This window comes from Heloderma suspectum, chromosome 2, assembly GCF_057233095.1.
Source record: "Heloderma suspectum isolate Gila_16-S chromosome 2, 16-S_ref, whole genome shotgun sequence".
In the NCBI taxonomy this organism is placed as follows: domain Eukaryota; kingdom Metazoa; phylum Chordata; class Lepidosauria; order Squamata; family Helodermatidae; genus Heloderma; species Heloderma suspectum.
This window is the reverse complement of record NC_139459.1, coordinates 370,757,899-370,784,777: the sequence shown is the minus strand read 5'-3', so window position 1 is coordinate 370,784,777 and position 26,879 is coordinate 370,757,899. Positions and strand designations below refer to the sequence as shown.

The window sequence follows — 26,879 nt, the reverse complement described above, 5'->3', positions numbered from 1 at the left end:
GCAAGGTTCATAGAAAGATTATTCATAGACCCATAGGGTTGGTTGTATTACCTTTGCATGAAATTAGGGCAAACTTTGCCTCTGAATTCTTATTTGAAAGATCCAATGCTAATGAAACAACTGCCTGTTATAATCAAGTATATTCCTTTCAAGTTAAGACAATCCTCTCCCTTTTACTGTTATCTGCTCCTTCCACAACACCATTCCCCTTCCTTCTTGTGGATGAAAGAAAAGCTGGCACTCTGTAGCGTAAGGAAGGATGGTGAAATAAAACTATCATGTTTCTTGCTGTCATCCATCTTCGGCATCTTCCTGTTTGTTCCAAATCAGGGCTAAACCTCTTTCAGCCGAGGGCCAAATTATATTTCAGAGAAGCTCTTGAGGGCCGCATTCCAGTGGTGGGCTAAGTCAAGGTCAGAAGTTATAGGGCCAAAATACCAGCATATTTTTGCTTAGAGCTCTGCCAATAACTACCCCTTAGGAGAGGCAGTTCAACCTTTTAGAATGGGGGGAAAACTGCACAAAAGTTGGAAAACCAGCTAACGATTGGTGGTTGTGAGAAAGGGGGTGCGGCCAACGGAAGGATGTGTGGCCACTGGGGAACCCCAGGAAGTCTGTATGAGCCCCCCAGCCCTGAGTTCTGCCCCTCTGATCTAAACATGATTGCATTTTCAGAATGGACACAAAAGCTCTATCTAAAATTGTGTAATCAAAATGGAAATGTTATCCCCTAAAGAAGGTGAAATCTCTATCGAACTGTCCAGTCCTATTGACTTCTTCACATGGTGCATAGTTCATGTATGGAATTTTCTGCCACAGGAAGTGGTAATGGCCACGAACTTAGATGGCTTTAAAGGGAATGAGAGAATTCCACAGAGGATAGGTCTATCAAGGGCTCTTACTCATGAAGGTGATGTAGAGCCTCCATGTTCAGAGGCAGTGTATCTCTGAATAGCAGCTGTTGAGGAACAAGAGCGGGAGAGGGTGGTTGCCTTCCTCACTTGCTGGTGGGTTTCCCAAGAGGCATCTGGTTGGCCACTCTGGGAAACTGTATGTTGGACTAGATCAGGGGTGTTGGACCTTTTTCAGTCTGAGGGTCAAATTGAGCTTTTGGGGGCCACATTCCAATGGTGGGTAGGACTGAAGGCAAAGGGAGCAGGGGCCAAAAATACAAAAAATACTGACACGATGTAGCTTAAAGCTCTTACTGCCAGAAATTAAGACTCAGCAGACAAATTAAAGCCTTTTAGAAAGGGGAAATAAACAGAGGAAAAATAGGAAACCACCAAATGATTAAGAGTTGGAGGAAATGGGGTGGGGCTAGGGGAAAGGCCATGGATGAAACCCCAGAGGCCCAGCAGGAAGGCCGAATATGGCCTATGGGCTTGAGGTTCAACACCTGTGGACTAGGTGGACCTTTTGTTAGGCCCAACAGGCCTGTTCCAGTAGAGGCTGGTGGCTCCAATGTCAGTGGGACAGTGAATCCACTCTGGGTTTCAGTCAGAACTCTAAAGGAGCTATCCAACGTGTGGAAGCATGTGGATAGCTCCTTTAGAGTTCTGACTGGTTCTGACTGAAACCCAGAGTGAATTCACTGCCCCACTGACATTGGAGCCACCAGCCTCCACTGGACTGTTCTTATACTTTTATGGAAATCAGACCAATCAAGTTCAGTAGGGCTTACTCCCGGTTAAGTGTGTATGGGATTGCTGCCTAAAATAGTATATGCCTATTTTATTAAAAAAAAATTAAAATCCTAAATATAATCTCATTTCTGTGTGCTGAAAACCTATGCAGACAGCAAAATCACATGACACTGCCATTCCTGGACAGAACCACTTTAGGTTGTAGGCATGGGATGTGTGTGAATGTTTTTGAACGCTTCCCCCACGTGGGGTAGGTAAACTCCCTGCATATAGACGACCAGATTAGACCAGAATCTATCTCTTCAACATACTAGCTTTCTGTGTGCAGGGAGTTTACTTTTCTTTTGATCGCATGAAGTATTCCAGTGAGATTCCCCCATCTGCATTCCAAAAGTGTTTGAGTCCAGGAAAGGCTTCGCCGTGTGATTCTGTTGCACAAGGCGGCTGGCTTGTGATCTTTGCAGCTCTTTGTATAAGAAAGGACTCTGAGCCATAGAGATAAGAAAATAAGAACCGCATATCAGTGGGGTTCCAACACTGCATGCATGGCCACAATTTGACCACATATAGAGTAACCAATGGCATTCAAAAATAGGACAGGGCACCACAGAGATAAAAGAGCAGAGCAATTCTCCCAAACCACATTGCGTTTCTGCTCCAGAAATGGCAGCTTTCAGTGAGACTGCGTGTCAGTCAAGACCAATGCAGTCCCTGAAAACTAATTTTAAAACATTTTTTTTCAATTGAGAAAAAAAGGTGTCTGGAGCACTACAGAGTGCCCAAATGGTCAAAATTAGCTTGTTTGCAAGCTAATTTTGACCTTTTTAGGGCTCCGTGGAACGGTCGAATTTAGCTTGCAAACAAGCTAAACTTGACCTTTCTGGTGCTCTGGGCACCATTTTGTTCATATTTTTTTTTCATAATCTTTAAATTGTCTGATAGAATATGGCCTATGAGGGGGGGTGCCCAGGGGGTTGGGGGGAGAAAGTGGCCTCTAGACTCGCTGAAGTTGCCTGCCCTGGTCTCCTCTATTCTCTCCTTGTAGCCTGATCATTCTGCAAGGATCTGCTCATTCTGCAGGGATCTTTGCATAATTTCCTTCTTGGGTGGACTGAATGTTTGTGTTGGCAAGGATTCAATGGAGTTGTCCACAAGTACCTGAAGTAGCTGTCAGAAATGATAGATGCTACAGGCACCTGGAGGCTTCTGAACATGTGGACGCTCATTCACAGGTCACTACACTGGACCAATCACCTGTGTAAATTCCCTGATTTCTAGTAAGGTGCACTATTCTGACAGAATCTCTTTTCCACAACTCTGAGATTTTATAAAACGTCTTCTCCTGTGTGGGAGTTCTGATGCGTGATAAGGTCCGATATGCTAAGAAAGCTTTTGCCACAGTCTGAGCATTTACATGATTTCTCTCCCATGTGGGTCTTCTGATGCCTGATTAATACTGAACGTCGACTGAATCCTTTCCAACACACTGAGCACTTGTATGGTTTTTCTCCTGTATGAAGTCTGCGATGTCTGTTGAGGCTCGATTTATCGCGGAATTTCATGCTACAGTCGAAGCACTCATATGGTTTCTCTGCAGTGTGGATTCTCTGGTGACAGCTAAGTGCTGCAGCCTGAGTAAACCCCTTGCCACAGTCGGGACATTCGTACAGCTTTTCTCTCACATGGGTTCTCTGGTGTCTCATGAGGTGCGCGCTCTGGTTAAAGGTCTTCCCGCAGCCTGAGCATTTATACGGCTTCTCTCCTGTGTGGCTCCTCCGATGCGTAATGAGGTTCGCGCTCCGACTGAACCTCTTCCCGCAGTCCGAGCATTTGTACGGTTTCTCCCCCGTGTGGATTCTCTGGTGTCGAATGAGGTTTGATCTGGCCAGAAAGCTTTCGCTGCAGTCTGGACATTCGTATGGTTTCTCTCCTGTGTGGATTCTCTGGTGTCTATTAAAGCTCGATTTAGTACTGAAGCTTTTCCCACACAAAGTGCACAAACTCCTTCCCTTTCCTTTGTGTATCCTTTGCTGGAGTATTATTTCGCAGACCGAGCCTTCTTGGCCAGCAGCGGATTTTCTCCTCCGCTCATCTCGCTTTGATTCATCTTGATTCACAAAACTCTCCTCCTGCTGTAAACTATGGGTTCGTTGTGACGTCATCCCTTGTGCCTCCCCGTCGCTGTCACTCATCCACCCATCACCTCCTGAAAGAACAACAGAACTGGATTACAACAATGCGCTCTACATGGGACTCTACGTGGGGCTGCCCTCAAAGGTCAGTGGTGCACCTAGCTAATACTAGACCCTGGACTTAATGCTCTTACGTAGGGAACCCTTTAGACTACCATGTTTACTTTTCAGTTGTGAAGCACATGACTAACATTTCTCTTCTCCCCTATCCCTGCCATTCCATGCATAACAACTGCTTCCTGATACGTTAGAGCTAACTAACAACCTGTTTTCCAACCCTGAGCATGCACAGTTTTGCGTTTTAAACTCATTTACATTGTAGCACCATCATTTTATTTATTTAGGGGACAATCCTATGCATGTTTAGACAGACAAAAGTCCTACAACTCCCAGCATTCCCCAGCCAGCATGTTGTAGGACTTTTATCTTGTAGGACTTCTGTCTGTCTAAACATGCATAGGATGGTGCCCTTTCTTGATTTCTACCCTGCCTTTCCACCAAGGAAATGGCACCAAGGCGGCTAACAAGAATAAGAACCAAAATTTTAAATAAATATGTAGTTAAAACAATCATAAAACAAATACATTACAAACACAATTTTAAAAATACAACAATAAAAACAGCACCCAACCCAACAGGCCAGCTTAGACGCAACAGGCCTGGTTGAATAAAAATGTCTTTGCCTTCCAGCGGAAAGACAACAGAGAGGAGGCTAATCCAGCCTTCCTCGGCAGAGAGTTCCAGAGCCTGGGAGCAGCCACCGAGAAGGCCCTCTCCTGCGTCTCCACCAAACATACTTCCAGCGACAAGGGCTTCCCTGGAAGATCTTAAAACCCAGGCAGGTTTGTATTGGAGAATGAGGTCTTTCAGGGAGCCTACATGACTGTAGGAATAAAATGGAGTTTGCTTCTGCCTCCCTGATCCTAAACACATTTACTTAGAAATGAGCACTATTTTGTTGTGGAAAGGGATAATGCATTTTTACAGTTAACAAATCATAAAAGGAGCACCCATAATCAGCCTCTGCTGGAATGCCTGCAGTGACAGTGAGCCCACCACCTCCCGAGGTAGTCAGTTCCACTGTCGAACAGCTCTTACCGTTAGGAAGTTTTGTCAGGGCCCGGCTTTGGTACTGCAGTGGGCCTTGCAGGTTATAGCCAGGATTTGCTTAGAAGTAGCCTGGAAGGGCTTGGGCCTATTCAGCTTCTGCAGTGTCAGAGTCTGTGTGAGCTTATCTCTGCCAGTGTTCCCAGAGCAGAGCCGCCCAACTCCCTGTCTGCTGCTGGTCTGGCCTTGGCAGGCAGGGAGGCTGGAAGCTGTCCGTGACAACCTGACAGAGGTGGGGTCGGGTTTGCAGAAAGGTCGCCCAGGTTGTAGTGTCACCGCTGGGGGGCCGAGCAGTGCCGCCCTGTTTAGACAGGGGCCTTGCTGAAAGACTAGAGGCCCTTGTCTGTCAAGGGATCCGGACAGGGTGTCCTACAGTCCCGCCTTCCCTTTTAAGCTGATACAAAGGCAAAGAGCCTCTGCTAGGAACGTCTTGTCTTCATTGCCCGAAGCCTCCTCTGTTTGGATCCACCATCGTCTGGGCTTTTGGAGGCACATTGCACATGGACTGGAATGTTGGATTATGAAGGACTTGCCATGAAAAGTACTGTGAGGCTTTTCATAGACTTGAACTCTCGTTGCTGTGGATTGTGTGTCTGTGTTTGTAGACAGCTCAGTGTACAGCAGGCTGGGTTTGATCTACGACTTTTGGACTTCCCTCTGCCAGAACTCCTGCAGCGTGGAGTTGCCAATGCAAAAGCGGTGGCCTGGAACTCCTTGCGTGTGTGGGTCAGCCCTTCCCTTGATCTTGGTGGGCCTTGACCATGTAGCCTGGAGTTATCGACAAAAGATTCAAAGTTGGGCTCTCTATGGGTGTCGGTTGTTAGGCCTTTCAAGAAGTTATCCCCTGATTGCCTGATGGGTTCATTCCAGGGATCATTCCCTTTCCATGACCGGGGTTGGAGCCCCGTGAAAGGATTGTCTGGGTTAGGTACCCAGGAATCCAGTGTCCCTTCCCTGTGTTCAGAACCATGGAGATGGCAATGGAGAAACCACGCTGAGGACCTCAGTCACGGTAGTAGTGTTTAGCTTTGGACTGTTCTGGAATTACATCGAGCCTATAGCTACTGACAGCTATATGATTTCTGAAGAGTGTAACCATTAAGCTTTCGCCATGGGATTCTCTGCAATAAAGAAATCTCACTGATTTGGGTGTCTAGTGTCAGAATGCCTGAGCGTGTGTGCTGGGGGGATCGGGAAACCTGGAACGTTTCTCTTAACATTGAGCTGAAATCGGCTCCCCTGCAATTTTCACCCCTACGTTTTTGTCTTGTTTTCTGGAGCAACAGAAAACCAAGTCTGCTCCATCTTCAATGTGGCAGCACCTGAGATATTTGAAGGCTGCTATCACATCTCCCCTTAACCTTCTCTTCTCCAGGCTAAGCAAAGCCAGCAATTTCAACCATCATTCAACTGCAGAGACTCTTTACCTAGCAAGCTGGCCTCCTTCCCCCAGTCTTTCTTGATCTCTCTGATGTGCCACCTCTGAGCCGTTTCTGATGAAGCTCGCTCCGCATCCAGGAAGCTCACGGCTACCTCTTGGATCAAACCCAGCACCTGAAAAAGCAGTGAACATTGATTTTCTTATTTATTTATTCCATTTCTATGCCACCCAATAGCCATAGCTCTTTGAGCAGTGCACAAAAATTAAAACCCTAAAATCTATTATTTTCTTTATAAAAAATATTATTTTCTTTATAAAATATTATTTCCTTATGAAAATATTTTATTTATAAAATATTATTTTCCTTATAAAATATTATTCTTTATATTTTTTAATTTTATTTATGAAAATATTTTATTTATAAATATTTTATTTATACAAAATTATTATTTCATGTATAAAAACTTATTGCTACATTTATATCCCACCTTTTTTCCTCACACGAGGAACCCAAGGCAGCTCGCATGGTCCTCCACCTCTCCATTTTTTCCTCACAACAACCCTGTGAGGTAAATTAGGCTGAGAGTCAGTGACTGGCCCAAAGTCACGCAGTGAACTTCATGGCCGAGTGGGGACTGGAACCTGGATCTCCCGAGTGCCAGTCCAACACTCTCACCGCTACACCACAACATGATAAAACGTAATATAAAACCCTTACAAGTTTAAAACAGTAAAAACCAGCAGCAGGGAAAGATCTAAAAACACAATCGCACATATTTAAAAACAAAACTGAAGGTCCAAAAAACCTGGGAAAAAGGTGTTCACACGGCGCTGAAAAAGCGATAATGTAGACACCAGGTGAGCCTCTCTGGGAAGGGCATTCCACATCCGGGGTGCCACCGCTGAAAAGGCCCTCTCCTTAGTAGGAATGGGAGACCTTGCCTTTTGCAGGGCAAGCAGCACACAGCAGCTCTCACCTCTCCCTGACTCTTGTCCTCTCGCTGCCTCAGCAGGAAATCCTCCGCCAGGGCCACTGCCTGGATCGAGGTCTCCGGGCCTCTTTCCTTCACCCACTTCCACATTTCTGGGGGCAAGACAGCCAGGAACTGCTCCATGATCAGCACCTCCAGGATCTGCTCCTTTGTCCGTTTCTCTGGCTTGAGCCACTGGTGACAAAGTTTGTGGAGCTGCCTGTAAATTTCCCGGGGTCCCTCTGCCTCTCTGTAAGAGAATTTCCGGAAAAGCTGGCGCTCTTGGTCTGTGCTGAGGGCACGCTGGCTCTCTCCCTTCACTTTCCCATAATCCCCTGTGTCTCCTGAATCCAGCGAGTCGTATGCGTGCTTGGCCAACCCATGAAGGCCTCGTCCCAGCTGGGTCATCTGCTCTTTTCCTCCTCCTCCTCCTCCTCCTGTCTGTGGGCTGATAGCTGTGGGTTCTTCAACAGGAATCGGAGCCATCTTAATCTCGCCCCATGGTACAGCTTCAGTGGGCAGCTGTGAGGTTCCCACTACAGAAAGGGGGGACTGAACCACCTTGAGGAAATCTTGCCACTGGTTCTCCCAGCTCTGCGACAATAACCCCTCTTCCGGTTCCTGTTTAATGTGTTTTGGAGGCTGCCATTTTGCAAACTGCCCGACAGTCTCCACTTGAACAATATGGAAATATTCTCCTGTTCCCTCCTCAGGTCCAGCCTCCGGCTTGGTGCCTTCTGGTTCTCCTCTCTCCATTTTCCCTTTCTGGCTTCACACACCCTGCTCTGGCCACCAGCGGGAACTGAAGTCCTAGGGCCGAGAATGTTGTCCAGCCCACCGCTGACTTTGTAGGTCCTGATTCCAGCTTAGTTTGGTGTCTCCATCACTTTTTAGGCAGGTGGAGAAACAGCCAGCCTCTCACTCTAAGCACTGAGGTACCGCAGCACAGGGGGACGATGCCAAAGGATAGAGAGTGGGGCTCTCTCAGCGACACTTCACATCATCCACGCCTCCAGTTAGACTTTGCTATTGGGAACACAAACAACAGAAGGACGATGCAGTGCAGAGAACATTATTAGTAATTTTTAAAATCTCTTTTATTTATACCCCCCCTTTCCACCCAGAAAAGGTGCTCGAAGTGGCGAACAATAAAATCTGGATTGAAAACAAACTCTAACGAAAACGTAACATAAAAACAAATACATTAAGAACACAATTTAAAAAGCAACAATAAAAGAACAAAACAGCAACCAGCTAATGACAACTGCCCTTCAGCAACAAACTAGCTTATATGCCAAAGGCTCGCCTGAATAAAAACATCTTTGCCTGCTGGTGGAAGGACAACGGAGAGGGAGCCAACCTAGCCTCTCCCAGCAGGGAGCAGCCACCAAGAAGGCCCTCTCTTGTTTCTTATGGCAGTGAGACATAGAGCAGGGCACCACCACTGAAAAGGCTCTCTCCCTGATCGCTACCCACCTCACCCCAAGATGGTGGGAGCACCCGGGGAAGGGCCTCCATTAATGATCTCGATGCACAGGCAGCTGGATGTGGGAACAAATATTCCTTCAGGTGCCCAGGCCCCCAAACTGAGTAGGGTTTTAAAGGAAAGCCCCAACATGTTAAATTGTGCTCAGAAATGGACCAAAAGCCAAAAAAGCCTGTTAAAGCCATCAAAGTTGTTGGCCATCACTACATCTTATGGTAGCCAATTCCATTGCTTCACTCTGTGCTTTATGAAGAAGTATTTCCTTTTATCTGTCCCGCTCCCACCAACCAGCTTCATGGGATGACCCCTTTGGGTTTTAGCGTTATGGGAGAGGAGAAAAAAGTCTCCCTATTCACTTCCTCTACACCATGCATGCATCATTTTAAACATCTCTATCACATGTCCCCTTATTCGCCCCTTTTCTAAGCTAAACAATCCCAGATGTCATACCTTTTCCTCAGAGGGCAGCTGCTCCAGCCCCCTGATCACTTTGGTTGCCCTTTTCTGCCATCTTTTCCAGGTGATGGGAACGCCTCCTCTCTGCCCAACTTCCCAGACAGCCACTGCCAGTTAGGAAAAGACATAGTGGGTGAGATGCCCACTCTGACCTGGGTGCTTCCAGATGAGGATTTTGTAGTGCCGTCACCCTGCCTCAATTACAGAATTTTACAGGGCATATGTGTCCATACCTCAACTCCATTTCTGTATGGAAGGATTATGAACTCTGTTTAGTTCTGGTGCACAGAACAATTCCTGGGCTCATAATTCTTTGCTTCTAAGTTGGGGCTTAATAGGGGCGTTGCTTTTATGCACATTATAAAGACATTTTGTGCATTTTGTGGTTTGTAATTATTGCTTTAAGATGCTTCCTGCAGATCTACCTGTTTAATAGTCTTTTCAGACTCAAAGCTTCCAGTTTCACTTATACCATCTGATGAAGTGGGTTGTAACCCATGAAAGCTCATGCTAATTTATTAAAATATCTGAACAACTAAAACAATCAGTCTATATGCGTGCTACACTGAACCCTTGAATCTGTAAACAGGAGGCAAACACGGTTATAGTATAACATTGTTTGCTTCCAAGCATATGCCTTTTGCAGCAGGCTCTAGTTGATGGATCTCAGGGTTCAAGTAAAAAAAAAACCCACACAAAGCAGATCCTGCAAGCCTGAAGTCTGCTGCGTTAAGGGATGGGCCATAGCTACACAAACACTTTGCATGCGGAAGGTCCTGGGTTCAACTCGAAGAATGCGCTCTCTCATAATACTATAATCCCATGAAACTCATTGGTGGGAGATTCAGGCCAGGTAAAAGGAAAGACTTCTTCACACAGGGCAGAGTTAAACAATGGAATTTGCTACCACAAGATGTAGTGATGGCCACCAGTTTGGATGGCTTTAAAAGGGGGTTGGACAAATTCAGGGAGGATCAAGCTGTCAATGGCTACTAGTCCTGATGGCTATGTGCTACCTCCAGTCTCTGAGGCAGTATGCCTATGTACACCCGTTGCTGGGGAACATGGGCGGGAGGGTGCCATTGCACTCGTGTCCTCCTTGCGGGTTTCCTGTGGGCAGCTGGTCGGCCACTGTGGGAACAGACTGCTGGACTAGATGGTCCCTCGGTCTGATCCACCAGGGCTCTTCTTATGTTTTTATGGCTCCGGCAGCAAGTCCCCCTTTCTCCCCGAAACCTCGGAGAACCGCTGCCAGAGTAGACAGCACAGGGCTGGGTAGCCTAATGGTTGGCCCCAATAGAAGACAGCTTCTCCCTAGGTTCACATGCTGTCCATGTGCTTCTCTGCCTTTTGCTACCTCCTCCAGGCTGCAATTTTCTGATCCTCTCCCCCAGACCACCAGCCCTTCGCTCCCTCGCCATGCACCGCCCTTCCAGCCGAATGCATCTTCAACTTACACGTCCCCCGAATGCAACCAAGAGGAAATTCAAAACAGCTCAGATTTTGCAGAAGCAGGCAGGACAGGAAGGTGCCTTGACTATTGACATCCCCCTCTGGTCCTGCATTTCCTGCCTCTCTAGGAAGGGGGGCGCTGTCACTTTAACCACTAAAGGACCGAGAGAGAGAGATTCTGCAAGTCTCTTTGGATGACTCATAGCGGACTTTCTCTCTCGGTGTGTGTGTATATTTAAATGCATGCACACGTGTTGGTTTTTTCTGGCTCCTGATGTACCCTCTTGCATCCATTTCTCTCTTTATCCAGGAGAAGGAGGTAGCTGGGCAGAAGGAGAGGGAAAGGACAGATCCAGGTGGAAGAAAAAGGGAAGGATGGATGAGAGAATACAGCTGAATTCTCTAGGGAAATTCGGAGACGTCTTCCAGGTGGATATGCTTCATATACGGGTGAATACAGCAATAAGAGCCTAACGTAATTGCAGGCCTGCCTTCCCCCATACAAACCTGCCCAGGTCTTGAGGTCAGTGTTGTAGGCCCGGCTTGTAAGCTCACCTGTAAGATAGATCAGCTGGCATGAGAGTCGGGGCCTTGTTCAGTGGTGGCCCCGTCCTTGTGGAATTCCCACCCAAGTAATATGCATATGGCCCCATCAACTGGCTTGTTTTAGGTGGCTTTCTCTTAAATAAGGATCTGTAGTGCTGCTGACCTGACATCGTTTTTAATTAGTTTTAGTTAAATGTCTGGTGGTGTTTTGCTGGCCTGTACTTTTCTAGGCTGCTGTTTTAAAGGATTGTTTTCATTTAAATGTGATAGAATCATAGAATAGAATCATAGAATAGTAGGGTTGGAAGGGGCCTACAAGGCCATCGAGTCCAACCCCCTGCTCAATGCAGGAATCCAAGTCAGAGCATCCCTGACAAATGGCTGTCCAGCCTCATCTTGAAGGCCTCCAGTGTGGGAGAGCCCACCACATCCCCAGGTAATTGGTTCCATTGTCGTATTGCTTTTACAGTCAGGAAGTTTTTCCTGATGTTCAGCCGGAATCTGGCTTCCTGTCACTTGAGCCCATTATTCCGTGTCCTGCACTCTGGGATGATCAAGAAGAGCTCCTGGCCTTCTTCTCTGTGACAACCTTTCAAGTACTTGAAGAGTGCTATCATGTCTCCCCTCAGTCTTCTCTTCTCAAGGCTAAACATGCCCAATTCTTTGAGTCTCTCTTCACAGGGCTTTGTTTCCAGTCCCCTGATCATTTTTGTTGCCCTTCTCTGAACCCTCTCCAGTTTGTCTGCATCCTTCTTAAAGTGTGGTGCCCAGAACTGGACACAGTACTCCAGATGAGGCCTAACCAGTGCTGAGTAGAGGGGAACTAGTACTTCCCAGGATTTGGAAGCAATGCTTCTATGAATGCAGCCCAAAATAGCATTTGCCTTTTTTGCAGCCACATCACATTGTTGGCTCATATTCAGCTTGTGATCGACAACAATTCCAAGATGCTTCTCGCTTGTAGTGTGGTTGAGCCACGTATCGCCCATCTTGTAACTGTGCATTTGGTTTCTTTTTCCTAGGTGCAGAACTTGGCATTTGTCCCTATTAAATGCCATTCTGTTGTTTTCTGCCCAGCGCTCCAGTCTATCCAGATCACTTTGAATTTTATTTCTGTCTTCCAAAGTATTAGCTATCCCTCCCAATTTTGTGTCATCTGCAAATTTGATCAGCATTCCCTGCACCTCCTCCCCCAAGTCATTCATAAAAATGTTGAAGAGCACTGGGCCCAGGACTGAGCCCTGCGGTACCCCACTCGTTACCTCTCCCCAGTTTGAGAAGGTCCCATTGATAAGCACTCTTTGAGTCCGATTCTGTAGCCAACTGTGGATCCACCGGATCGTTGTTTCATCTAGCCCACTTTGAGCTAGTTTGCTCATCAGGATATCATGGGGCACTTTGTCGAAAGCTTTGCTGAAGTCGAGGTATATGATGTCTACAGCATTCCCATGGTCTACAAGGGAGGTTACTTGATCAAAAAATGAGATCAGATTTGTCTGACAGGACTTGTTTTTGACAAATCCATGTTGGCTTTGAGTAATCACGGCATTGTTGTCAAGGTGCTTCCAGATGGATTGCTTTATGATCTGCTCCAGAATGTTCCCAGGGATTGATGTCAGACTGACTGGTCTGTAGTTCCCAGGTTCCTCCTTTTTACTCTTTTTGAAGATAGGGACAACGTTAGCCCTCCTCCAGTCTTCTGGCACTTCCCCTGTCCTCCATGATTTCTCAAAGAGAATAGACAGCGGTTCTGAGAGTTCTTCTGCCAGTTCCTTTATGACTCTAGGATGCAGTTCACCTGGCCCTGGAGATTTGAACTCATTCAAAGTAATGAGGTGTTCCTTGACCATATGCCTGTCGATCTCAACCTGCAATCCTGCCCCTTCAGCCTGTACTTCGCCTTTGCCGGGAGGTCATAGACCCTCTTTTGGGAGAAGACTGAGCCAAAGTAGGAATTGAGCACCTCTGCCTTTTCTTTGTCATCTGTTATCGTTTTGCCATCCTTATTTAATAGCTGAACCACCATTTCTTTCCTCTGCCTTTTACTATGCATGTAGCTGAAGAAAGCCTTTTTGTTGTTTTTAACATCCCTTGCTAACCTCAGCTCGTTCTCAGCTTTAGCCTTCCTGACACCATCCCTGCAATTCTGTGCTACCTGCCTGTACTCTTCCTTTGTTACTTGGCCTTCTTTCCACTTCCTATATGTGTCCTTTTTTGTTTTCAGGTCATCCCTAAGCTTTTTTTGAAGCCACATTGGCTTCTTCTGTTGTCTTCCACCTTTTCTTCTTGTTGGAATTGCTTGTGATTGTGTTTTGATGTTTTGTTCTGTGGTTGTTTTCATGTAAGCCGACTCGTGAGGGCTTTGTTCCAAAAGGTGGCCTAGACATATGTAAAATAAAATGAAATGAAATAACTAAAATCCTTTAAATAAATTATTTTAAAAATAAAACAAAGCAAACAAATAAAAATAAAATAATTCGTGTAGGGTTGGATTCGGACTAGCACACACAGGGTTCAAATTTGGATGAAATCTCTACTTGGCCATTAAAGTAGATAATAATAATAATATTACCTACATTAAAGTAGATGATAACTGCATAATCTTGGGACAGTCGCTCTCTCTAAGCCTCACTTACCTTATAGGGTTGTTATGGGGGGATAGAATAGGGGAAAACAAATGCTTGTGTTTTGCCTATTTTGCCTATTGTATATTTGAGAAGAGAAGACTGAGGGGAGATATGATGGAGCTCTTCAAGTGCTTGAAAGGTTGTCACAGGGAGGAAGGCCAGGATTTCTCCTTGATCATCCCAGAGTGCAGGACACGGAATAATGGGCTCAAGTGACAGGAAGCCAGATTCCTGCTGAACATCAGGGAAAACCTCCTGACTGTTACAGCAATACGACAATGGAACCAATTAACCAGGGAGGTGGTGGGCTGTCCCATGCTGGAGACATTCAAGATGAGGCTGGACAGCCACCTGTCAGGGATGCTTTGACTTAGATCCCTGCATTGAGCAGGGGGTTGGACTCTATGGCTTTGTAGGCCCCTGCAAACCCTACTATTCTAGGATTCTATGCCTTTTGCTCCTTAGAGCAGAGGTAGAGAACACTTTTCCTGTCATGAGTGTTATCTGAGGAGCCATATGCTGGCAGTGGGTGAGACCGAAGTCAGCAGTGGGTGGAACCAGAGCCAGAAGTGTGCAGGGCCACTGCCTTTTCTCTCTCTCTCTGTTTGCTACCCATTCTCTCTCTCTCTGCCACCCCATTCTCTCTCTCTCTCTCTCTGCCACCCCATTCTCTCTCTCTACCACCCCATTCCCTCTCTCACTCTCTCTCTGCCACTCCATTCTCTCTCTGTCTCTGCCACTCCATTTTTTTCTTTCTCTCTCCACCCGATCTTCCTCCCTGCCCAGCAAGCTGCTGAGGCAAGGACGGATTTCTCTTTTCAGAGGTCTAAACTGATCCCTTGCAGAGGGCGTCTGAAATCAGACCCACCCCTGCCTTATAGGAGTGGCAGATTACAAACAATCGATATGTTACACGTGATTTTCGCGAATGGTATATATTCCCACAGATGTCAGCCATGTTTATGGTCAGATTAACCATTTATTTCATTTTAATCTCACCCTTCCTCCATGAAGCAGCTACCCAAAGACCCCAACCTTATTTTTATTCTCACAACAGCCCTATCAGGAAGGCAAGTCTAACAGCTGAGAGATAACAGCTGGTCCAAGGGGCACTTGTGGTAGACTGTTTTTAGGATAATTGACTATTATGTTTCCTAATACCTGAGGTACTGGGCTGTTATCACAATATATTTGTTTTCATATGACAGTGTACTTGTTTGACCATGCCTGCAATTTTTATGTTTCATAGAATCATAGAATCATAGAATAGTAGGGTTGGAAGGGGCCTACAAGGCCATCGAGTCCAACCCCCTGCTCAATGCAGGAATCCAAGTCAGAGCATCCCTGACAGATGGCTGTCCAGCCTCGTCTTGAAGGCCTCCAGTGTGGGAGAGCCCACCACATCCCCAGGTAATCGGTTCCATTGTTGTATTGCTCTTACAGTCAGGATGTTTTTCCTGATGTTCAGCCGGAATCTGGCTTCCTGTCACTTGAGCCCATTATTCCATGTCCTGCACTCTGGGATGATCAAGAAGAGATCCTGGCCTTCTTCTCTGTGACAACCTTTCAAATACTTGAAGAGTGCTATCATATCTCCCCTCAGTCTTCTCTTCTCAAGGCTAAACATGCCCAGTTCTTTCAGTCTCTCTTCATAGGGCTTTGTTTCCAGTCCTCTGATCATCTTTGTTGCCCTCCTCTGAACCCTCTCCAGTTTGTCTGCATCCTTCTTAAAGTGTGGTGCCCAGAACTGGACACAGTACTCCAGATGAGGCCTAACCAGTGCTGAGTAGAGGGGATCTAGTACTTCCCGGGATTTGGAAGCAATGCTTCTATGAATGCAGCCCAAAATAGCATTTGCCTTTTTTGCAGCCACATCACATTGTTGGCTCATATTCAGCTTGTGATCGACAACAATTCCAAGATGCTTCTCGCTTGTAGTGTGGTTGAGCCACGTATCGCCCATCTTGTAACTGTGCATTTGGTTTCTTTTTCCTAGGTGCAGAACTTGGCATTTGTCCCTATTAAATGTCATTCTGTTGTTTTCTGCCCAGTGCTCCAGTCTATCCAGATCACTTTGAATTTTATTTCTGTCTTCCAAAGTATTAGCTGTCCCTCCCAGTTTTGTGTCATCTGCAAATTTGATCAGCATTCCCTGCACCTCCTCCTCCAAGTCATTCATAAAAATGTTGAAGAGCACTGGGCCCAGGACTGAGCCCTGCGGTACCCCACTCGTTACTTCTCCCCAGTTTGAGAAGGTCCCATTGATAAGCACTCTTTGAGTCCGATTCTGTAGCCAACTGTGGATCCACCGGATCGTTGTTTCATCTAGCCCACTTTGAGCTAGTTTGCTCATCAGGATATCATGGTTATGCATATGTCATGTCAGTATGCATATATCATTTGCATATGTCATGGTTTGCATATCATGGTTTGCATATGTCATGTCAGTATGTTACAGTCAAAACAAACGGGGACAGCCAAAATTGGACACCGACGATCCTGTTTCAGCGACTCGTCAATATTTTCATAGGTGTAGAACAAGGGTGCAAAATCTCAGGCCCAAGGGCGAAATCCACAAGGGTCCCAATCTGGCCCTCTGGAGTTCTCCAGACGCTCATGCCTTCTTTCCCTCAATCACCCATTGTTTGGCAGCTTCCCAGCTCTTGTGCATTCCTCCCCGCATTCTAAAATGCCTCTCCCAAGGCTGAGTTACTGGCAGGAAGTGCTTTCAGCTAAAAGATGCTGGTGTTTTTGGCCCCGCCCCTTTTGCCTGTGGCCCTGCTCACCACTGGAATGCGGCCTCCGAGAGTTTCTCTAAAATGGGATTTGGCCCTCAGGCTGAAAGAGGTTCAACAGCCATGGTGTAGAGGTTTTGGACGTTCCCCAAATTTGTCTGGGATGATCAGCATTCCCTAAATTCCAAGTGTTTGTTTTAACAGATGCAAGATCCTGAGTATAAAATCCTCCTGATCATGAGGAGTTGATCCGAAGTAAGACGGCCACTTATGTGTTGCTTAAAAAGAAGAAAATGCTTCACCGTGGATCTGACGAAGGGGGCTTTGGCCCACAAAAGCTGATGCCATCATATGAGTCAGGGATGGGCAACTTGTGGCCCTGCAGATGTTGTTGGACTGCAACTCCCATGAGCCCTGGCCAGCATACCCAATGGACAGGTGGGCTGGGGATGCTGGGAGTTGTAGGACAAGACATCAGTGGAGCACTGGGTTAGGGAAGGCTATGTGAAGAACATAAGAGCCCTGGTGGTTCAGCCCAACGACCCATCTAATCTAGGGATGTGGAATATGCGGCCTATCGGTGAGATATGGCCCGTGGGAGGTGTTCTTATCTCCAATTGGAGATAAGGGATTTCCCCTCCTCCCTCTCACACTGCAAGTGAAGCTTTTAAAAAAGGCTTTTAAAATAGGCTTTTAAATTCCTAATTACAACAAGAGAGGGAAGGGCCCAGTAACTGGTAGTGAGAGGTATATGCATGTAGGCTTCCATCGAGCCACTCTATTTAATAGGCTAGACTTCTCCTCCATGCATTTGTCTAAACCCCTTTTGAATCTAAACCAGCAGCTATCAGCACATGTTGTGGTGGTGAGTTCCATAAGTCATGCACGTACTGTGTGAAAAAGAGCTTCCATTTATCCTTCCTGAATCTCCTGCCGATCAAATTCTTTGGATGATCTAGAGTTCGAGTATTGTGAGGGAGAGTGGGTCGGGGGTGGGGGGATCCTTTTTTTATTCTTGTGTCTTTTGATTCTTATTTTTGTTCATTTGTCTTTTGATTCTTTTTTCTTTTTATTTACCACAGCTTGGGAATCATTTTTAGATATAGAGCACCTTATAAATTTCATAACTAAATAAACTTGATTCACTTTTCCACACATTGCAACCTTTTTGTAAGCCATCGCCATGTCCGCACCACCACATTCTCACGTCGCAATCCTATGCATGTTTCGACAGAAAAATGTCCCGCAACTCCCAGCATGCCCCAGCCAGCCAGGACTTTTTCCTGTCGAAACATGCATAGGACTGCACCTGAATTTGCGTTTTTTCCAAACTAAAAAGCACCAAGTGTAGGCCAGTTATTCCAGCCCCGATGATTTTAGTTGCCCTTTTCTGCACCTTTTCCAGCTCTACAAGTAGGCCCTAGTTCATGAAAAGCTTCTGCCAGAATAAATGCATTCGTCTTTAAGGTGCCACAGGACTCTGTTGTTTTTACAACTTAAGGCTCCACAACATGACTCTGTTTGGATGCCAATGGAATAAGGAAGTCTTCCCCAACATGGCCCCCCTCCAGATGTGTTGGACTGCAGTTCCCATCATTCCCAGCCAGGTGGCTGGGGATGATGGGAGTTGCAGTCCAACACTTCATGGAGGAGGCCATGTTGGGGAAGACTGGAACAAGGCTTTTAAAAACGGCCCTCCTGGAAAATTGTTTTCCAGGGAAATTCTCTTGAAGGGTTAAACTGACAGAGTCTCTATTCCTAGTGTGTCTTCTAGGAAGGAGGGTTGTAAACTGTTTTAAGTCACTTCCTGCTTTTAATATCATCAAACTCCCCCCCCCCCCCACTCTGGGAAAGATTCCACTGTGGTGTCAATGGCTGGGCGAGATCTGGTGAGTTTTTTGTTGGGGTGCAGTGGGGGAGACAAGACTGCAGCGCTGAGTTATTAAAACTAACGTGAGAAATGCGGATCCGATATGACCGAATTTGCTTCCCAGCTAGACAGCCGGCGTCAGCTCGGCCCTTTAATAGGGAGCAGGGGTGGAGCATATATATTATGTGTGTGTGTGTGTATATATATATATATATGCGCAGAAACAGCTGTTGATTGAGGAATATAGGGTGAGCGGGAGAAAGGACAGTGAGCCCCCCCCCCACATACAAATTTATCCCAAGGCCAGGGGATGACTTGTGTACCTATTATTAACCTATCCAGGGTCCCTTCCACAAATGCTTAATGAGGATGGTGACTGCATTTACTTATTTATTTATTTAGCTAGCAGAGCCTTGCAAATAAGGTGCCCCCTGCGCCCCGCTCCACCCCGGCGAGTTGCAAGCGTGCAGAAAGTTTTACTAGCCTGCAGAGGCACTGGTAGAGGTGCGTTTCTATGCTTGGTGTGGAGGAGGGGGCTGGGCACCGCACGTTAAGAAGGATGCAGACAAGCCGGGGAGGGTTCAGAGGAGGGCAACGAAGATGATCAGGGGGCTGGAAACAAAGCCCTACGAGGAGAGACTGAAAGAGCTGGGCATGTTTTAGCCTTGAGAAGAGAAGACTGAGGGGAGAGAGGATAGCGCTCTTCAAGGACTTGAAAGGTTGTCACAGAGAGGAAGGCCAGGACCTCTCCTCAATCATCCCAGAATGCAGGACACGGAATAATGGGCTCAAGTGACAGGAAGCCAGATTCCGACTGAACACCAGGAAAAACGTCCTGACTGTTGGAGCAATATGACAGTGGAGCCAATGACCTAGGGAGGTGGTGGGCTGTCCCACACTAGAGGCATTCAAGACGAGGCTGGACGGCCATCTGTCAGGGATGCTCTGACTTGGACTCCTGCATTGAGCAGGGGGTTGGACCTGATGGTCTGACAGGCCCCTTCCAACCCTACTATTCTATGAGTCTCTGGTGACTATCATGGGCTCAGAGGAGGGATGGAGCATTCCAGCCCCCCTCTGCCAGCCCCCTTGATTGCTTGCCTGCATGCCGTTCCTGCTTGCCTGTGGTGACCAGGCTGGCGCTTAAATAGAAGGCTGATTTAGCACTGTCAAGGTGAATTGTGCTTTACAGACTACAACAAGACAGTTCTCTGCCCGGGAAGAACGTACAGTGTAAAATCTGACACAGGGGAAACAGAGGAAGGAGAGGCAGAGGTAAAAGAGTTACTTTGGCGTTACTTTGGTTCTTGGGATTCGTTGCAACCAGCAGTGCTGTTGGGGCCAAAATCCAGGGGTCCCGCAGCCTGGGGGTGCCCCAAACGTCCACCCAAAGAGTGACAGGTGATGGGGGCAGCAGCAAACATCAGAACCTGGGCCGGCATGGCCATACTGCAGACGACTTGGGCTAATGCCGGCTGCTGCAGCATCCTTTTTTCTTATGCTTAAAAACATGTTATAGTTGGGCGCGCACCTGCTGTACATAGCTACCAATGCCCTTTTTATTCATTATTCTTCTAAAGTACGTTTTCCTCTTCTACAACAAAATAGTGCTTATCCCCAGGTTAATGCGTTTAGCATCAGGGCAGCAGAAGCAAATGCCATTTTATTCCTGCAGTCACGTTGGTGCCGTTTATAAAGTGAGTTTGAAGTGCAAAAGTGTTACATGGTTGGAGTTTTTCTTTTAAAAAAATATCAGGGTAGACAAACAGCTTTTTGAAAAGAATGTTGGTTTGTTTGCTTTAGCATATCAGGAATGTAGAACCACGGAAGGTCGGGAGGGAAGAGGAGTATTCCTTGTGGAGGAACCACAACTGAAGTAATACAAACGGCCATCTAAAGGGAGCAGCCATAAGACCACTATGTCCAGGGTATGAAATGATCTCGCTGTACCACTGGTTGCAGCAGTATACAGGAATTGGAGGAATGTGCCAAAGGCAGTCCTGGAAAGGTTCTGCAAAGGGATTTGAAGGAAAGAACAGAGGCAGCATCACACAAGTGTTGTGGGAGGCAGATCTTAAAAGGAGAGGACATCTATTAGCTGTGGCAGCTAAACAGAACTTCATTGTCTAGGGACAGTATACCTTCGGAATAGGCACATATGCTCCAGCTGTTTACTGTTACCAGAGACAGTCTGTATTCTTTGGCTCCCTGTCAGAAAGGAAAACCCTGCCCCTTTCTTTGTCTTTGCGGAAAGACAGCAAGTCCACTGACTTCAGCGAGACTTGAGTGGAAGCATGCATAAGATTGCAGCCATGGTTAAATTATCCAGTCTGTAAAACACTATTCACATTGATGGTACTAAATCTGCCTTCTATTTATGCCAGCCTGGTCGCCACAGGCAAGCAGGAACGGCATGCAGGCGAACAAGTGAGGGGGATGGCAGAGGGGGATGGAAAAAGGGGTGCGATGACGACTCCTGTTTTATCCCAGATTGCAGTCCTATGTGTGCTTACTTGTCGACAAACATGCATAAGCAACAGGTTCCCTGAAAACATTGTTACATTTTAAAAAAGAAAGTTATGTTTAGGTTACCGCCTGATTCTGAAGCGGGTGCAGGATAGACTACTGCAGTGCAAATGAAAACGTTTACAGCTAGTAGAAGTAGGACTTCAGCTATGTGAAATTATTATTATTACTACTATTGTTAGTATTAGTAGTAGTATGATTAGTATGATTCATAGTATGATTAGTATTATTAATCATTATTAGTAATAATTGGCATTATTTAATATTTATATTCTGCTCATAGAGCACTCCGCGCGGCTTGCATCAATGCAGGCAGAATACAAAACAATTTAAAGGAACAAAACAACAATTGCAAAATGATCCATTTAAAGACAATACCATCTAAAAGCAGCATTCAGTTTTTTGCGGGGGGGGGGGGATCAATTTAAAACAGCAGCATTAAATCCAGCATTAACAGCAACATCTGACACGTGTTTTAAGTTTTTAAAAAAGTGTTTTATTTCAAATGGACAGTGAAGAGAGGCCCTGACAGATCTCCATTGGGTGGCGCTGCTGCTCCACACCAAGAACAGCATGATGAGCAGAGCCCTTCTGGATCAGACCAAGGGTCCATGTGGTCCAGCATTCTGCTCACACAGTGGAACAGCTGCCCACGGGAAACCCACCAGCAGGACATGAGTGCCACGGCATCCTCCCGCCCATGTTCCCTAGCCACTGGGGTACATAGGCTCACTGCCTCTGGTACTGGAGGTAGCACATAGCCATCAGGACTAGTAGCCATTGATAGCCTTCTCCACGTATTTATCTAACCCCTTTTTAAAGCCATCCAAATTGGTGGCCATCACTACATCCTGAGGTGGTGAATTCCATAGTTTAACTATGCGCTGTGTGAAGAAGTCCTTGCTTTTATCTGTCCTGTCTCTTTGTTCCAACCAGACCTTGGCTCCTGGAGGAATCTACCGTTATGCTGGAGTTATCATTGGCCAGATAATGCCGGAAATTATAAGGCCCAAATAATTTTATTTATTGTGTTCTGCTGCTCAGAAGAAATGTGTAGGTAGTTAAAGAAATTACAATAGCAGTAGCAGAAAAATAGAGAGATGAATATCCTGTATTGTGGCTAACTAGATTGTTATTGTTTACCTCTGATTTTTTTCCCTTCTGCAGGAATAATCCCTTCTGTAGGGCTTCGGCTCTTCCCCCTCATTGCTTCTCTGAGGGCTCGGCCTGCTTTCTAACTTGCATATAACTGTGACTCGGCAACCAGCCCCTTTTACGGGCTCTTCTCTCTAGTAGGTATTATCTCTCTCTTTCTAAAATTTGTAAACCGCCCTTCATCCACAAAGGACCCCAGGGCGGCTTCACAACTTTTGAATTTGGCACCAGAAAGAAAACGAAGTCAATACCAATCATATCTCCTTTTGGAGGGAATTCCAAAATCTAGGGGCCACCATAGAGAAGGCCCTCTCCTTTGTAATTGCCTAGTGAATGTCTTCCACTGATGGTATTTGGAGATGGTATATAAAACTGGGTGGGAGGGGGAAATGGATTCCCACTGATGGTAATGTATGCACCAGCTGACTTCATTTTCAGGGACCCATCCTTGGCACCTTGCTGTCATTTGTTTTCCCTTTTGAAGAGTTCTTACTGGGTGTTTTTGTTAGATTTTAGCGTGTACTGCCAGAATTGTCACTTTGCATGGTTCATTTCCCTTTCCAAGGTCTCTAGAACAGGGGTCCCCAAACTTTTTGGACCCGTGGGCACATTTGGGAATTTGAAAAACTGCTGCGGGCACCACCACAAAATGACTCATCAGTGGATCACCGCTTTGGTGTCTACCTGTCGCATCTGTGGATCTCAGGCTGTGTCTTATTCAGCAAAAACATTTGTTTCATGTCTGTGGGACACCGCCTCTTTAATAAGGGATTGTCTAATTCAGCTACTTGCTGGCAGCGCAACATAGCTAATGCTTCTTTTAAACATATATTTTCTCAATGTCCAGTAGTTGCGTCTTTTTGTGGGGAGGTCACTACACAGCATAAGGCATATAAGACAAACACTTGGTGTTCGCCTCTCTTTCCTGCAGGGAGACTCACCTCTGGCTAGCTGGAACCATCCCGTTTTGCCTATTTGCTGACTGGGCCATTTAGCAGTGTTGGAGAACAACAGTTTGTTGACTTCGTGGAACTGAGAAGTAGTGTTTCCTGCCTGTTCCCCTCCAAATTCCAGCTGTCTTTGCCTTGAAAATTAAAAAAAGAAAAGAAAATGAGGGCCGAACAAGGTGATCCTTTGGCAGTGGGTTTACAGTTGGAGGCCAGGCTAGAGCGTGAAGTCAGGACTGAAGAACAAGGCGTAGTAGGCCCTGAAGCGTCCGGAAAGTGCCCTCCTGCCATCAAGGCTGGGAGTAGCAGAAGTGTCTCAGGTGAGGAGGATGCAGTCTGCTTTGATGGGCCACCACAGGATCAGATGCTGAATCCCGATCAGCACGTGAGGGAGCCGTTCCTCACCAAAGAATGGCAGAACCCACTGAGGGAAAACAGCTCGGAGAACTGCATTCCAGCAGAGGGCCTGGCAGAAGATTTCCAACTGAGGAAACCAGAAGAAGATCAGGTGAAGATGTTACATCTTGGTATTTTCAAGGGCAGAGGGTGGACAATTTGTGGCCCTCCAGATATTTTGGCCTACAACTCCCATGATCCATTCCATGGGCTATGCTGGTTCAGGCTGATGGGAATTTTGGCCCTCCAGAAGTTTTGGCCTACAGGTTGCCTACTCTTATTCAAAAGGATATATTAACTATTTTCAAGGGGGCTCGACTGTGGAACCAGTTACCTAGAAGAAGGGATGTCTGTCATTGAGAAATCTGGTTCATTTTTGGTTCGACGGAGTTCCACGGCATGTATGACAGCTGTGGTGTTTTCCCCAAACTCCGGGAACTTTTTTGCACGTGTGGGGGGGCTGGTTCTGGAATTTCTGCAAATTACAGCCCAATTTGTGTGAATTACACAAATTGGGCTGTAATTTGCACGAATTACACAGAGTATACAGATTTGGCCATCATTTGTGCAAATTTGGCCATCATTTGCAGAAATTACAGAACCTCCCTCCAGAAATGTGCAAAATTGGAAAATGTGCGACCTGGGCCAACTCACTGCAGATCAAGTTGGGCTGTGCAGCAGGAACCAAAACAAAGTCCAGGGGGCTGAGCCTAGGAATACTTGAACTCCGCCCCACAAGTGGATTTCTTCAACATCTCTACCTAGAAGGGCAGTGGGCTGTCCTTTGCTGGAAATCTGCAAGTAGAGGCCCAGCATCCACTTGTTCAGGATTCTCTTGCTCTGGATTTCCTGCCTCTATCAAGGGATTAGACTGGGTAGCCTTTACTTGGCCCCCTCCAACTCTACAATCCTAGAATCCTGTGCCATGCCTTCCACAGTCTTCCACGGGTGAAAAAGAGAAACACTCTTCTATACTTCTAAGAAGGTTACTATTCTCACCAAAGATTTAATCTGGCACCATCTGCAATGCAAAGTTCTTCCACTAAGTTATAGGGTCCCTTCCTTATTTCTTTATTTTTATTCTGTCCTTTAAAAAAAAAACCTGCTTTCCTGTCATCTAAAAATAAATATCTGATCCCCATGGCATAACAAGAGCCTTGCAGAATCCTGTCAAAGCCCTACGTTTGCTTATTTATTTATCTGAAGTATTTTTATGCCACTCCTCAGGCTCCCAGGGCAGCTTATATATAATCACTTAGACAAGACAGTCTCTGCCCGTGGGCTTACAATCTAAAAAAGAAATGACCCCCAAGGAAAAAGGGATGGGGAAGGAAGCGGGGGGAGGCTTATTCAGCATCCCACAATGGGAATGAGTCAAAAGTATGACAGAAGACTATGGAATTGACATAGAAAATAAATGTCAGCAGAGACAAGGGTTCCCAAAGGAGAGAAGGGAATTCTCATCCTGGGTGCCACCACTGAGAAGGCCTTACATACTCACCAGCTGTTATTCTTGTTGACTGTTGGAGCCAGAGAGTTCCTGAGTGGAAGATCAGAATGGACAGGCTTACGGGGGAAAAGATCGCCCTGTTATTCCTCTTGCTGAGCAGTTGTTGCTTTTTCAGGCACAGGAGCCGTTCATGGACGTGGCTGCAAATTTCCCTGAGGCGGATGGGGCTGCTTCAGGCACATGGCAGAGGCTGCTGTTTGAAGCCAACACACAGGAGCGTGATAGCGACACCGATTCTTTTGGTAAGGCTTTCTTGAGGTCCTTGGATACTTCGTAATTTCAAGTTCAGCTCTGTCTCTGCTCAGATCTCTGGCATTTGGGGGGCTCTGCTTTATGTGGGGCTACCCTCAAGGTTGGTTGGGAAGCTGCAGGTAGTGCAAAACGCCACAGCCATGTTGTTAACAGGAGCGGTCCATGCCCAGCGTATTACACCTATGCTGAGGGAACTGCATTGGCTGCCTATATGCTACCTGGCTGGGTTTAGGGTTTTGGTACTCTATACAAAACCCTAAACAACTCAGGGCCAGGATACTGAAGAGATTGCTTGACACCCCCACCCACCCACCCACCCACCCACCCCTACATACCTGCCTGTTCTGTGCTACACTCCAGAAATGAGACGAAGACTCTGGTGCAAAGTAATGGTAGACATTTTTAATGTAGTTCTGCGCTTCTCAGAATAAAACCTTCTTCAAGAGCCTGGAAGGAAAATGCAAACATTCCCAAAGTAGGAGGCTTTCTTGCTCTTTAGGTACGTGAACAAATCTTAGAGAGACAAAGGAGCATTTCTCCTGTTCATAAAGGCACGCTGTGACCACATTGGTTGCTGCCTTCATCAAGAGAAATCCTCTTGGAGGTGCCCAGAACTCCCTGCCATTACAAATCAGTCAGGCGCAAACCCTTCTGGGTTTTGGGTGCGTACTGAAAACATACTTTTTTCTAACAAGGACTCCCAGGAAGGTAATCTTGTCTTCTGTATACAGGAGGGGGCCCCAGCCTTTCTGGACCTGTGGGCACATTTGGACCCAAGGTCATTTGGGAATTTGAGACACTGCTGTGGGCATCACCACAAAATGGCTCCCATGGAGGATTTGGCAAGTCATATAATGGCTGCTGTGGGGGCCTGGCTAGTCAAGTGGTGCGGGGGAGAAATAGCAAGGCTAGAGGCTTGGAGGGGGAAGTGGAAAGAGTTGCTTCCTGGCCTGCTGAATCTTCTTCCATCCACATGGACCCTTCCCCTTTGCTGTCTCTCTTATCTCTCCCTTCCTAGCCTCTAACCTCCCTATTTCTCTCTCTCTCTCTCTCTCTCTCTCTCTCTCTCTCTCTCTCTCTCTCTCTCACACACACACACACACACACACACACACACACACACACACACCTCTTTACCTGGTTGTTTCTACCCCCAACCAGCCTCCAGCCTTGCTCTTTCTCGCCCCTCCACCCCTTTGCCTTCCTTTCTCTTCCTGCCCACTGAACAGCAGATCAGCAGAAGGTTCAGGAACAGGAAGGAGAACCTGGCGTCCTAAGGTTTTTCAACGTTTTATGAAGAAAAAAGTTCTTGAAGGGAGCAGGAAGTGAAAAGGTTTGTGGGTGCCATTGGACGTGCCCATAGGCGCAACATTGGGGACCCCTGGTGTACAGTATATATTATTTAATTGTGATCTTATACTGTATTCATTGGAGGCGGGTGGCTCCCATTTTGGTGGTGCTGTGAATCCACTCCGAGTTTCAGTCAGAATCAGCCATCACTCTAAAGGAGCTCTCCAATGTGCTGAATCTAATTTGTGGGTAGGGTTCAGCACCTTGGACAGCTGCTTTAGATTTCTGGCTGGTTCTGACTGAAACCTGGAGTGGATGCACAGCCCCACTGAAA

The 26,879-nt window shown here is 46.5% G+C and overlaps 2 protein-coding genes across 15 annotated transcripts in view; one reads left to right on the top strand and one right to left on the bottom strand.

Moving 5' to 3' along the window:
• Window positions 1–1,648: 1,648 nt before the first annotated feature.
• LOC146356060 (uncharacterized) lies at window positions 1,649–10,808 on the bottom strand. 4 transcript variants are annotated; one of them, XM_084831655.1, is made up of 5 exons: window positions 10,697–10,800; window positions 9,234–9,346; window positions 7,304–8,323; window positions 6,373–6,499; window positions 1,649–3,852 (listed from the first exon to the last, which is right to left on the bottom strand). In XM_084831655.1, the coding sequence occupies exons 3-5, from the start codon at window positions 8,051–8,053 to the stop codon at window positions 2,972–2,974; spliced, it is 1,758 nt and encodes a 585-aa protein (XP_084687781.1). In that variant the 5' UTR covers window positions 8,054–8,323; window positions 9,234–9,346; window positions 10,697–10,800; the 3' UTR covers window positions 1,649–2,971. The 4 variants fall into 4 exon arrangements, with proteins under 4 accessions (XP_084687781.1, XP_084687783.1, XP_084687785.1 ...); XM_084831657.1 differs by having other exon boundaries at window positions 10,597–10,709; XM_084831659.1 differs by lacking the exon at window positions 9,234–9,346 and having other exon boundaries at window positions 10,697–10,808.
• An 18-nt stretch (window positions 10,809–10,826) lies between these two features.
• LOC146356059 (uncharacterized) overlaps window positions 10,827–26,879 on the top strand; it is a 42,669-nt gene continuing 26,616 nt past the window's right edge. For 2 of the 11 annotated variants that reach the window (XM_084831457.1, XM_084831449.1), the window contains exons 1-4: window positions 10,830–11,141; window positions 22,163–22,287; window positions 23,082–23,605; window positions 25,119–25,245. In XM_084831457.1, the coding sequence (XP_084687583.1) occupies window positions 23,261–23,605; window positions 25,119–25,245 (472 nt within the window). In that variant the 5' untranslated portion in view covers window positions 10,830–11,141; window positions 22,163–22,287; window positions 23,082–23,260. Of the gene's footprint in view, window positions 11,215–18,346; window positions 18,489–20,272; window positions 20,398–22,162; window positions 22,292–23,081; window positions 23,606–25,118; window positions 25,246–26,879 lie in introns of those variants that run through there. The other 9 variants (XM_084831458.1, XM_084831452.1, XM_084831460.1 and 6 more) reach the window with 8 other exon arrangements.